At 41.1% G+C, this 11,869-nt stretch overlaps 3 protein-coding genes across 3 annotated transcripts; 2 read left to right on the forward strand and 1 right to left on the reverse strand.

Annotated features, from left to right (window-relative positions):
* Window positions 1-107: 107 nt before the first annotated feature.
* On the forward strand, window positions 108-2,272 carry LOC130688572 (N-acetylgalactosamine kinase-like). The gene is made up of 8 exons (XM_057511557.2): window positions 108-242; window positions 312-453; window positions 524-691; window positions 756-1,063; window positions 1,133-1,290; window positions 1,349-1,604; window positions 1,658-1,850; window positions 1,916-2,272. Exons 2-8 carry the CDS (start codon window positions 323-325, stop codon window positions 2,082-2,084), a joined length of 1,383 nt encoding a protein of 460 aa, XP_057367540.1. The 5' UTR covers window positions 108-242; window positions 312-322; the 3' UTR covers window positions 2,085-2,272.
* Window positions 2,273-2,454: 182 nt separating this feature from the next.
* On the forward strand, window positions 2,455-5,753 carry LOC130688570 (sodium- and chloride-dependent glycine transporter 1-like). Its single transcript, XM_057511555.2, has 10 exons — window positions 2,455-2,593; window positions 2,666-2,762; window positions 2,846-3,151; window positions 3,212-3,348; window positions 3,410-3,654; window positions 3,718-3,908; window positions 4,081-4,208; window positions 4,297-4,509; window positions 4,855-5,007; window positions 5,507-5,753. Exons 1-10 carry the CDS (start codon window positions 2,498-2,500, stop codon window positions 5,711-5,713), a joined length of 1,773 nt encoding a protein of 590 aa, XP_057367538.1. The 5' UTR covers window positions 2,455-2,497; the 3' UTR covers window positions 5,714-5,753.
* Window positions 5,754-5,820: 67 nt separating this feature from the next.
* On the reverse strand, window positions 5,821-11,381 carry LOC130688575 (leucine-rich repeat-containing protein 15-like). The gene is made up of 7 exons (XM_057511560.2): window positions 10,923-11,381; window positions 8,946-9,163; window positions 8,029-8,431; window positions 7,031-7,087; window positions 6,760-6,860; window positions 6,447-6,654; window positions 5,821-6,189 (listed from the first exon to the last, which is right to left on the reverse strand). Exons 2-7 carry the CDS (start codon window positions 9,093-9,095, stop codon window positions 5,837-5,839), a joined length of 1,272 nt encoding a protein of 423 aa, XP_057367543.1. The 5' UTR covers window positions 9,096-9,163; window positions 10,923-11,381; the 3' UTR covers window positions 5,821-5,836.
* Window positions 11,382-11,869: the final 488 nt, after the last annotated feature.

Below are 11,869 nucleotides of genomic sequence, written 5' to 3' on the forward strand. Positions count from 1 at the left end.
TGCAACAAGCAGAGTTAAAGCTATTTTAGCTTTTTCGTTCCGGAAATTCGAAAGATTCGAATATATTAATCAACGTCATCTAGCGGCCCTTTTTGACACTGTTTGAATTTGGCAACAATGTCTCCTCGTGAGTTTGTTGACAACTAGATGACATAAAAACACGTCACCAAAAAAATGTTTCATTTTTAATTTAAACTGTGTAGTGGTGGAAACGTTTTACTCCCGTCCCATTAATATCTAAGGTAACAAAAGGACTCGTTTGTGGTCTCCTTAAAACTATTTCGCCCGTGCCTCTGAACGTTTCTTTTTAGTTTGTAGGAAAATGGATACACCTCCAATTGTCACAGTAGATACTTTGGAAGGCTCACTTGTAGAAAAGATCAACTTACTCACCAAAGATTTCGAAAAGAACTATGGTTTTCCGCCCGAATTTATTGCACGAGTGCCTGGAAGGTATAGAAAAAGAAAAGTTTATTTTATTAGTGTGAAAATCCTAAAAATTCATTTCATCAAAACAATTTAGGGTAAATTTGATTGGAGAACACATTGATTATTGTGGTTATGCTGTGTTCCCCATGGCAATTGACCAAGAAATCTTGATGGCAGTTAAACCCAGACAGGATCAACATTTAGAGCTTACAAATGTCAACCCAGCATATGAAGATCACAGCTGTGAACTCATGAACTTTGAGTATGACAGCAAACAGTAACCTAAATCAGTAAGAAACATTTGAAAATGATAGCTTTTCTTGCAGCATTGATAAAGGTATACCCCACTGGTTCAAATACTGCTTATGCGGAGTCAAAGGCATCATGGAGAATTCTTCCAAAACAAAAAACGAGCTTAAAGGTTTAAATGCCAGAATTCATGGGCTGATACCTCCAGGTGCTGGATTGTCCAGTTCAAGTGCAGTAGTCTGTGCAGCTGCATTAGCATTTGCCCACGTCAATGGTCTCGTCTACAAGAAACAAGAATTGGCAGATAATTGCGCACGGAGTGAGAGATACATTGGTACTGAGGGTGGGGGTATGGACCAAGCAATTGCCATGTTAGCCACGCAAGGTACTTTCGAAATAGAATACGACAAAAGTCGATACCTCGTTAATAAATTTTTGGACATCATTCGATTAGGTACTGCCAAATTAATTGAATTCAATCCGCTAAGAGCTCACGATACAAAACTACCGACGGGAGCGGTGTTTGTCATCGCTCACAGTTTAGCTGAGGTAAACAAAGCAGCATCGTCGCTTTTCAACTGCAGAGTCATGGAATGTCGTTTGGCAGCCAAGGTAAACGAGAGGCCTAAAAGATCAAAAGACAACTAGGAAATCAAAGCAATCTGTTCAGGTACTGGCACGCTTACATGGAATAAATCCAGATTCGGTGACGCGCTTGGCAGATGTCCAGTGTTCGCTCAATAAGACGCTACCGGAAATGGCTTCCCTCGCAGGGCTTTATCTTCATGACGATCCCTACAGCAAGGAGGAGGTGTCCAAGCTCCTAGAGATGACAGAATCGCAGCTGGAAAATAAAATCCTGTCTGAAAATACACGAGACGTCAACTTGTTCAAACTACGGCAAAGGGCGCTTCACGTCTTTCAAGGTTGATCGTTTCACATGGCCATGTGATCAAAATAACACACCTTTAAATTGTAGAAGCCCATAGAGTATGGCAGTTCCGCGACATTTGCAACAGCGGTTCGGCGACAGCATTGCAAGAGCTAGGACAGCTGATGTTTGATTCGCATAGCAGCTGTCGCGATCTGTATGAATGCAGTCACCCGCAGCTCGATCATCTCGTAGAAGTATCTCGTAATCGTTGCTTGGGAGCAAGACTGACGGGAGCAGGGTATTCCATTTCAATATTTAATTGGAAAATTTGCAGTGAGCTATAATATCTGTTGGTCCTTTTAGATGGGGTGGCTGTATGGTCGCATTGGTGCCTGAAAATGGAGTTAAGTCTTTTATTGATCATTTGAAAGAAAATTATTACAAAAACTTGCCGGCTGCTCGTGATCGCGACTTGAATGAAGTCCTCTTTGCCACCCAACCTGGTTCCGGAGCAGCTATTTTCAATCTCTAGATGCATCACAAAGTCAATATTTGTTAGTTTATTCGCCTTTAGTGCGCCGTTTTGCCTTGAAATTCTAACTGGTATGCCACAAAAATAGTACAAGTTTCTGATTACCCTTTATCACTCCGGCATCACAATTAATTCCGTGTGTTTTTCAGACGTTTCCATTCACCCTTTGTTAAACGTGTTCACCTTTACCTTTTCACATGCACAGGTGTTGGGATTTTCTTGTACCCCCATATGCCACGGGGAATTCCTTTTAAATACAACGTGGCGATTGGTTAAAAAAAAATCACATTAACGTCTGTTATTATTGCCTGAAGGGTAGGGTTGCTGCGAGGTCATGGGTGGTCGATGAATTTGTCTCACAGCCTCTTTGATAGATTCCCATATTTCATTGCAGTTTCACCTGGGCTGCAGATATGTTGCCAAGGGCGCGTCTTGCTGTCGAGCGCAACACCTCGACGTTGACTCTCACACCAGTGTCACTGCCAAGGCGATCAAATATTAGTAGACTGGTACGTTACTCAACGTTGATGACGCATATTACGAGTGAATCATTCTTGAATGTGGTTTTATTGTTGCTGTAGAATCAATGGGAATCACCTGTTAAAAGTTCCGCAAAATGTAGTGTACATTGGAAATGCAAATGGGATTTTTACGTCGCCATCCTCAGTTTTGCTTTAGGTAATATTTAAAGATACCGGAAGTTCCAAAGTAGAGTAGACAGTAGAGTTTATTTTTCTTTTCGTTGTCCATGTGTAACACAGATTCTGCTAGTTGGACGCGGCTGACATCATCATGCATCGAGCATGGTGGGGCGGCATATTTGGTGGCTAGAGTGATTTCCATAATGATAGTTGGTGTACCTCTTCTCTTCTTTGAGATAAGCATAGGCCAACTGAGTGGCATGGGCCCACTCAAATTTTTTGGCACCACCAACTTGAGACCAGTCTTCTCTGGTGTGGGTTTTTTCCTCATGCTCACCAGTGTTTACAAGGCTATAGGTGACACTGCATCTGGAATGTGGCCAATATCCAAAACAATCACCTTGATGTTGGGTGATGATATTAAAGGTTTAACTCGTTAAAACTCAATTAACAGTAGACATTTTATGACTCTCATTTCCCATTTAGGCTTGAACAGTACTTTAGACCTGCAAGAAAATATGTATGGTTTTACTCAGTTGGATGCCTTGACAGTTATTAGTTTATCAATTACCTGGGTGTTTGCAGTCCTTGCTGTTATTTGTGGAGTAAAATTTATTAGCAAGGTACTAAATATCGTCTAAGAATTCAAATATTAAAAAAAAATTATTTATTCTTTTTGTACAGGTTGCATACGTTACTTCAGTAGTACCTGTGATACTTATCACCACCCTTGTGGTTAGAGCCATCTATTCAGATCCATTACAAATGTATGCAGGATTGGCAGCCATGCTTGCTCCCTCATGGCATAAGTTGCTTTCAGTCCCCTTATGGATAACAGCCATTGCTGATACTGCACTTTCACTGAACTTGGGCTTTGGAGTCATTACGTTCCTGGCAAGCTTGAACACACATAAACTGAACTGTCTTAAGTATTAAATATTTATACCTTACCTGTTCTTTTGCGGGTCTAAAATTGCAGTTGAATTGGCCAGGTCAAGCATAGTTCTGGTGACTTGTCACACTGTTACTCTAGCACTCATGTTAGTGCTGAGCTGCTCAACCGTCATACTGTTCCCTAATCGATCAGAAATGATTCTAGAAGCTATTTCTACTGGAGTCAGTGAACAACATCCGCCCGGTGAAGGATGGACAATTATCTTTTTCGTTGCTGTTTTTCTGTTGAGTGAGTTACTGTAACACATACCCCAGGAGAAAAGGCGCGCGCTTTCTCAATATTTAAACAGCTGCCGACAAGTTGGCAGAGCCATCTGTGAATCATTACAATAATAATAACTTTATTTTTCTTTCATTCGAAATCCTTTTCCCTCAAAACGCAAAACGCTGTGCGCCGACAGATTTGGACACTTTGATTTTTATCTGCAACATGTTAGCTACTTCGTTTTCTAATTCGAGTTGGCGACCCGTCTTAGCCGTTTTGTTTGGTGCTTTCCTCTACGTCATTTGTTTACCTCTGGCCACGCAAGTAAGTCATCATCGACTCATTCATCAACATAATTTTTTATTTTGTTTTCCTTCATATTTTATGATCTATCCCCTCCCAACATACACAGAGCAGAGAATTATACATAGCCACGATTGAGACCTTCACCGGCTGTATACTACCGTTGGCAGGTACGTTCCTCGTCCTGGTGGCCACCGTGTCCAGCATGAGACCGAGCAGCATGGTAGACATGGTCGAATTCGCCGGCCAATGCAAGCTAGCCTTCCGAGGTCAAAGCTACGTCTTTGTCGCATACAACGCAATCCTACCGCTGATGTTGCTCGTAAGTCGTTTCCTTTTTTTTTTTTTCTTTCTTTCTCTCCGTCTATTTTCGACGATGATCCCCGTGTTCCATATGGGCACCCAAAGTTCTATTGCCCGCAACAATGGGATTAGTCGATAGATTTATTGCTGTACAGCACACGGTTGTATACACACACACGTACATAAATAGCGGGAAATGAATAAAACTTTACAAGGGGGAGGGGGGGGCAGGAGCAAACAGAAATGCGAAAAGAGCACGGAAAAGTACGTTCCTCTAAATGTAATTTTTGTAAACATGATTTGTATATATCAATTGTAATCGTACCAGTACGCCATACTGAAAAAGAGTAAATGCCTTCAACAGATGTGCATCGTTGACGCTGGCGTGCGGACGGCCGACAACACCAACGTAATGGCCATCGTGGGCCGATTGCTGCTATGCTTCCCTTGGGTTTCGATCCTGCTGACTCCGTTCTACTTGGTCGGCCGTCATTACGGCCACTTGCCCAGCACCAAGGTATACTCTCTACAACCAATCTATATGTATAACTTTAGTAGCCCAGACGCAAAACTTGTGGACGAAGTGGAGCCGTGCCATAAAGAGAGAGAAAAACAAAAGAAACACGAAAAGGCAGCAGGCGATCTCTATAAAAAAAAAAAAAAAAAAAAAAACTCCAGCATCATAAATGAATTGTCGCCGATGTGAAGGGGGATATCGTGGCTGGTATCCGTTGGTAAAACGACAGTAGAAAAGGAGGGTAGAGGTCAGTTGGCTGGACAACTTTATACCCCCTCCGCTTGTACCAACTGTTCTTCTTTGACAATGAGATAGAAGAACGGAAAAGAGCAATAGAGAGAACAGAGAGAAGGATGAATGATTCACTGAATCCGATCGAACTAAAGTTTTTTTTTGTCCAGTGCGTGTGTCTTCTATTGGCAGACAATTCGAGGGAAAAACAGAACAAAAGCCAATCGCGTGATTTGTCCTTTTTTTTGTTGTTGTTGTTGTTGTATAGAAGTGGCGAGAATTATGGCAAAAGTCAGACTATGAGGACTGGCTTTATCGGCGTCCGCAGCTTCCTGCTGGCGCATCCGACGACGACAGCAATTCCATCTACGAATTGCCAGAACGCGTGTCCAGCAGCCGACCGATTTCCACCTACTATTCTAGCGCGACTATCCTGGCCAGCGATTCGGCTGCCGTCTACTCTGCTTACTATTGATCACTTTCCTTCTTATTGTCGGGTGATTCACTTCCTTTTTTTTTGTTTGTGTGTGTGCGTCCTGATTGTTTTTGGCCACGTCAGGAATATTCAAATCCCGAAGTGTTTCACTGATGGAATTATTTACAACTGTACAAACTGTTGGAACAATAAATACAATGCGATTACAATAGTCATCGATTCGCTGTTCGTCGGCGAACGACCGCAACTGTTGATGAACAAAGTCGATGGTTTGGTCGTTTCCAAAGCGACGGTACGCTCTGGCGCTGCGTCGTCGCTCTCACATCCACCAAAGAGGTGAGCTTCTTCCGCAGCAGATTGGATGGATTTGCCGTGCACTTCGTACGGTGAAATGCAGTAATTGTTGGCCATCATGCGCTCGCGACTCTGATTAGCGAACATGGCTGATTGCATCCAGCTGACGACGTGGCAATCACAAGGGAAATGATTGTTGGATGCATTCACAACTGGCACACCTTTTTTTTTTTTTGTTAAATAAAAGAAATGACTTTTTGCTGGCGTTCCACTATAATCTACTAAATAGTGGAACATCACTTTGACACATTCAAGAACAAGCCCACGGTAGGATTATGTTCTTTTCAGCCCAACCGAAGGGGGATCAACAAAAACTCGTTGCCCAAATAAAAACGGGACCTCCCTCCCGAACGAGAATTTATGTCTCGTATAACCCGCTCTTATGTAAAAAAAAAAAAAAAAAAAAAAAAGGAAATACCTTGTATGTGGATAGCGCGGCCGTGCGGAAGATCCAGCAAATGATTGCCGATAAAATGGAATTGCCGGACGCGGTTATCGGCCGTCAATTCGAGCGAATCGATCCCGTCGATTTTGTTGTTGATGAAACTAACACGACCGATGCTGGTCATGTTAACAAAAACGCCAGGACGGATGATGCCCAAATCGCTTTCTTGGATGCTCAACAACTGTGCGAAAAGGATTTAAATATATTTTGTATAACGTCCTTTTTTATTTTATTTTAGAAACATTTTGTTCTCTTTTATTGGCATGCATTTGATGGCCATTCTTACCTGCACATGCCTCAAGCCTCGAAAGACGAAACTATTGAGGGACTGTAGGTCTAAATGGGCCAGTTTTAAATGCCCAATCATCGACAGTCCGCTGAAAGCATCTAATATTTAAAAGGAAAAAAAAAAGATCAGCGGCAAGCGGCAAAAAGGAAACAGGTAAAAATGTGAAAAGAAAAACATGGTGGAAATCATTTCGAATATTACATTCCCTTTTTTTTTTCTTGTGTCTTAGGTATTCAATGGAACGAATCAGTGGTGCAGGATTATTTACCTTGTTCCAGGTGGCGGACTCCGGCCGGTAAATAAATCATTTGAACGTCGCTCAAGCCTGCATAAACAAAGAGAGATAAAAGCCGAATAGATCGAATTGTTTTTTTTCCCTTTCTTAAGAAAAGAAAAAGCTTTCACATAGTCAGGCCTTCGCTAATCCATCAGCTTTCAGCTTTATTTTCTGATATAAACAACAAAAAGAAAGGAAAACAAAAAATTCCATCTACAAAAGATCCGTCCCTTATTAGACGTTTACTTACGTATAGTTGAGATGTACAAACAAATGAAAAACGCCATTGTTTATATCATCAGTCACGCCCTCTTTCCCGAACAACAAGGTATTTACTTTCCAACATTTTTCTAACACGATCAAAAACGAAGGTTGAAACGAATCAATCGATTCATTTGTTATTTTAAAAAAAAGCAAACAGCTTCATTACGATGTTAGGATTAGATACGCACGATTACGTAAAGGATTAATAGTCGCCGGGATAAGGGTTTCGTGTTTCTTAATCTGATCCGTTTGATCCCACCAGCACCACTCGATATATATATTTGAAAAAACTTGTTTCACTGTGCAAGAAGTGCCTTTGTTATTTATAAGCTACTTATACACGGATAGGGGCCTTTCAAACAGCACAAAAGAAGATAAGAGAGAGAGAGAGAGAGAAAAAGTTAGATGGTGGGGGGGGGGGGAGGCTTTGTCATTTTGACGGATCGTTGCCACCCCCTATTTTCCAACGATATGTTGTTACGACAGAAGATTGCACTCTACCTTTTCCTTTTCGTACGAAAAACTATTAGAGGAATATCAAACGTAGGGGGCGTTTCTAGCTTTACGTAATTGAATAATGAGACCTTCGTGGCGATATAGGGTCGCACACCAAAAACTTTTCCATCGTAAAGAATAATTGAATTAAAATTGCTTAAACTCATATACCCCCCCCTTTTTTTTAAAGACATTGACTATAAAAAAATAGAAAGTTTGCCGATCTTTACCAGCAAAAGCGGATGAATCGATGCGGACGGTCGGATTGTTGGTGAGCACCAGGAGGCGGATGGACGAAGTGCCAGCGAATGCGTAGCTCTCGATGCGCCGTATTTGATTGTTGGCCAAGTAGAGGTGGCTCAAATTATGCAAGCCGGAGAAGGTGAATTGTCCGAGCCTGTCGAGCGGAGTATTTTGCATGGACAGCTCCTGGAGACGGCCGAGGCCGCGGAATGCGAACGCCTGCACTTGATTGATGGCGTTGCCGTCCAAATAGAGTTTACGCAACGCCTTGTAGCGCTGGAACGCGTCCGTCTTCAACTGGCGGATGTTGTTCTTGATGAGCGAAAGGTGTTCCACGTACGGTGGCAGATCGTCGGGGACTTGGCTCAGTCCTCCGCCGTTACACAGCACCTTTTGATTTTTCAAAAAAAAAAAAAAAAATGCGATTCACCAAATGCAAATATTTCAAGAATAAAAGGCCCGTCTTTTGGTGCGTCCTTTTTTCACACTGTGTTATTGATGCAAATTTGTTTTCTTCACGAAAACGGATAGCCTATCCTATCAAATGTCTGGTGGCTGGTTCAGAGAACATTCACCAAGTTTCACTATCTTTTTTTTTTTTTCCTTGTTTGTTTAAGTTTCCTTTCAACTATTCTTTTTATTTAAAGGAAAAGAATCTCTTTTATTAAATGTCGAGAAACTAAATGTAAAAAAGAAACAAAAATTTAGCATTCAAAAAACCGCTCGATCCTGAGAACAGTGACAGCCTTATGTCATGACTAAATTTAAACAGTTTTCTTTTGTATCCGCAAGAGCGCTCACGCGTGAGTAAGCCGTAATTTCTTTTTTTTTCCCCTTCTTATTTTGTCAGTTGTCAATTGTTTTTGCTCGTACACAAAAGAAATAAGTGAAAAGTGGGACTCACTTGCGTCGATGATAAACAAATGCATTGCTTCGGACAGTTGTAAGGTTGCTGCGTTTGCTGTTTTTGTAATTCTTGCATTGCGTCACAGCATCGCTGAATCAGCAGCAAAATTGCCAAAATAATCCGGCCGTTGTTCGCCACCAGCCGCATCCTCTTTTTCTCCCTTTAAAAAAGAAAAAGGAGAGTGATCCAGGCTATCCGCTTTTAACCGTTGCGGCCTGCATGAATCACGTGTCAATCATTAGTCTTTGCCAACTAACGAGTCTTGTTAACACAACGAGTTTGTTTATTATTTCTAGCGACCTTTAAGGGGAGCAAGTGGAAGCCGTTGAACGTGAGGGAGGGAGGGAGGTCAAACGCTTGTTATGAAAATGAAACCGAATCATCGGTGAAGCCATAAATTTCGGCCCGTCAATTTCGATACGTCTAGTGTTCCAACGAAACAGCACAACGTGTATAACATTTCTCTTTTGCCCATTGATTCGTTGCCCTGCGTGTGGGGACAAGTTGCAAATGGCCTGATGGAAAGATATACGGTACAAGGATGAAATTAAATAATATACCCACCGGGGAGGGAGGGAGTGGATTTAGGCAATCAGATACATACATAATCACACGCTAAGTTGAGCACAAAAAATGCCGCGATATATTATTAACGACATTTGAAAGAAATTTAATTTTTTTTGAAAGTTGTTTTGTTTTTTTATCATCAAACTTGATAGCGGCGTCTATAAATCGATGCCAGTTGTTGTCATTTCGATTTTCCCTTTTTGTTTTTGTTTTTTTAAATTCCTCCCGCTTTTCGATTGGTCGTAAAAGGGCAACTGTGTCCCAGCAATGAACCAAAAGTTTACAATCCGCTGTGACATGAATTATTTAACGGACGGACGCATCTCCAAATCGGATGCGATGGTTCGAAGCAAAAGGATGAACAGAAGAGGGGGGTTCTTTCAGTACATTTGTTTTGATTATGTGTGGCAACTCTATAAAGCCATTTGACATATGAGGAGAAAATCTACAAAATCGTTTTCTAGTACGATGACTTAAAAAAAAGAGAAACTCGTGAACGATATGAACGATAGTCGTCTGTTGAATCAATCAGATTGAAGTAGGTCGGCACGCGCTCCTAATTCCGAATGGCTTCTTCTATGTTTCTTCTTTCTTTATTGAAAATTGATTACATTTAGGACGCACTAATAAGAAAAAAAAAAAACATCGAAAATAGAGTTGGGGTGTGTCAAACACGAAAAACAGAAACGTGTTTACTTGATCGATCTCGAACGTGTTCGCCATCAAAAACAGAAATTCACTTTACAAAGGCAATTCGTAGGGTACGGTGTAGGGCTAGTGCGATAAACAAACGCATTGTTTATCGTTAGCGAAAAAAAAAATGCCTCTAGTCCAGGAAACATCGATTGTTTATTGGCGATTGGCCAGGCTTTTAAAAACCAACAAATGAAGATCTAAAGCGGCTGAATTTTTTAGTCCGCCATTTCACTGGAATTCGAGAGTCACGTTAAGGCAATGCAACAAGCTTTTTAGTCTGAAATATATATTTTTTTAAAAAATCTCAACTCGTCGAACACGCTTTAGAAAGCGTCCAGGGGGGGGAAGGAGTAGTTACAACAATTTTATATTTGGCCAAGCGCAGACCTTATTTGGTAGAACCTCCACTATATAGCGGGGAGCCCTCTTGCCACTTTCCCATTCAAACAAAAATATATGGCAACATTCCCAAAAGTTCTTCTCCTATTTTTTTTTTTTTTTTTTCATTTCACATCAACTTTCCTTGATTGTTATACCACCATACATTTTGTATTTCCGCTAGGGGCTTCAACAGCAAAACAAAGTATCGACATCTAGTATAATCACGAAAGACCCACATTTTATTTTTTTCTTTTACGTCTTAAGTCGTTAAAATTTTGATTCTAATTTGGCATAAACATTTGTTAAGCTAAGAGATTGTGATATCTTTACCGTTCATTTGTCCCAGTCGTTTTTGTTTTAAGAGCTGGCCAGCTGTTGATGACGTAAAAACGTTCTCGCGGATGGCTGGAAGGTTTCGATGACCCAACAGGTTGACAGCTGGTGACGCGTGCCCACACACACAAACGTGAAACGAACAAGCAAAAGAATGCAAACAGTCAAATGAACTTTGTTGTTGAAGACGTTCGAATTTAAATTCCCGTTTTGTTATTGTTTCAGTATTTAAAAAAAAAAATACAACACGTAAAGCACTTGACGAGAACTTGGCGGGAATTCAAAAACACATCACAACAAATTGAAGAGCTTTTCTTTTGAAATTTAAATAGTTTTCTCCTAATTTCAATACACAGTTTTCTCTCTTCCAAAACAATATTCAAAAAATATCCTAGCTTTTGTTTTGTTTTTTGTGTTTTTTTTCGGGAAGAACACGCGCAACACGCTTGCGATAGCTACGGAGTCGTCTGACCTTCTGGCAGTTTGACGGGACTGATCGGGCCCTTTTTCTCTCTCCTCCTCCTCCTCCCCCCCTCTGTTTTTTTTAAAGGTCCTGAAGCCGAACCGTATATGCTGAATAGCTGTGGGGACTTTTTTTTTTTCTTTTTGCGCCTGCGCATCGCAACTCCGCCAACGGGGGCTATCGCATACTAGCTACTATACTAGTGGGACATTTACATAAAATTCACGATTATTTTTCAAATAGCTAAAAAAAAACTTTTTCGATAGCCGGAAGGGGAACTTGACGTCAGAAAACTTGGTGGGTCGAAATGACAAGGCGAGTTGCCTTTGTACTTTCAAAAACTGTCAATAATCTACAGCTAGCGTTCTATTTACCTTTCGTGAATAGTCTCCACCTCCTCCCCCTTCCACCGTCTCCTTTTCATAAAGGACTGTTTATTTGACAGCGATGATGACGAGGCTGCAATATGACGATTTTCAAA

This window comes from Daphnia carinata, chromosome 9, assembly GCF_022539665.2.
Source record: "Daphnia carinata strain CSIRO-1 chromosome 9, CSIRO_AGI_Dcar_HiC_V3, whole genome shotgun sequence".
Taxonomy (NCBI): Eukaryota; Metazoa; Arthropoda; class Branchiopoda; order Diplostraca; family Daphniidae; genus Daphnia; species Daphnia carinata.

What these genes read in the sequence shown, in the direction of transcription:
- LOC130688572 (XM_057511557.2), top strand. Translation starts at nt 323, where the DNA reads ATGGATACACCTCCAATTGTCACAGTAGATACTTTGGAAGGCTCACTT. An exon ending in TGTGAACTCATGAACTTTGA is followed by an intron (nt 692 to 755) that starts GTATGACAGCAA and finishes CTTTTCTTGCAG; the next exon opens with CATTGATAAAGGTATACCCC. An exon ending in GGCGCTTCACGTCTTTCAAG is followed by an intron (nt 1,605 to 1,657) that starts GTTGATCGTTTC and finishes TTTAAATTGTAG; the next exon opens with AAGCCCATAGAGTATGGCAG.
- LOC130688570 (XM_057511555.2), top strand. Translation starts at nt 2,498, where the DNA reads ATGTTGCCAAGGGCGCGTCTTGCTGTCGAGCGCAACACCTCGACGTTG. An exon ending in CGTTGCTGTTTTTCTGTTGA is followed by an intron (nt 3,909 to 4,080) that starts GTGAGTTACTGT and finishes GTGCGCCGACAG; the next exon opens with ATTTGGACACTTTGATTTTT. An exon ending in TCCTACCGCTGATGTTGCTC is followed by an intron (nt 4,510 to 4,854) that starts GTAAGTCGTTTC and finishes TGCCTTCAACAG; the next exon opens with ATGTGCATCGTTGACGCTGG.
- LOC130688575 (XM_057511560.2), bottom strand. Translation starts at nt 9,095, where the DNA reads ATGCGGCTGGTGGCGAACAACGGCCGGATTATTTTGGCAATTTTGCTG. An exon ending in GAGGCTTGAGGCATGTGCAG is followed by an intron (nt 6,655 to 6,759) that starts GTAAGAATGGCC and finishes CTTTTCGCACAG; the next exon opens with TTGTTGAGCATCCAAGAAAG. An exon ending in CCGCGCTATCCACATACAAG is followed by an intron (nt 6,190 to 6,446) that starts GTATTTCCTTTT and finishes AAAAAAAAAAAG; the next exon opens with GTGTGCCAGTTGTGAATGCA.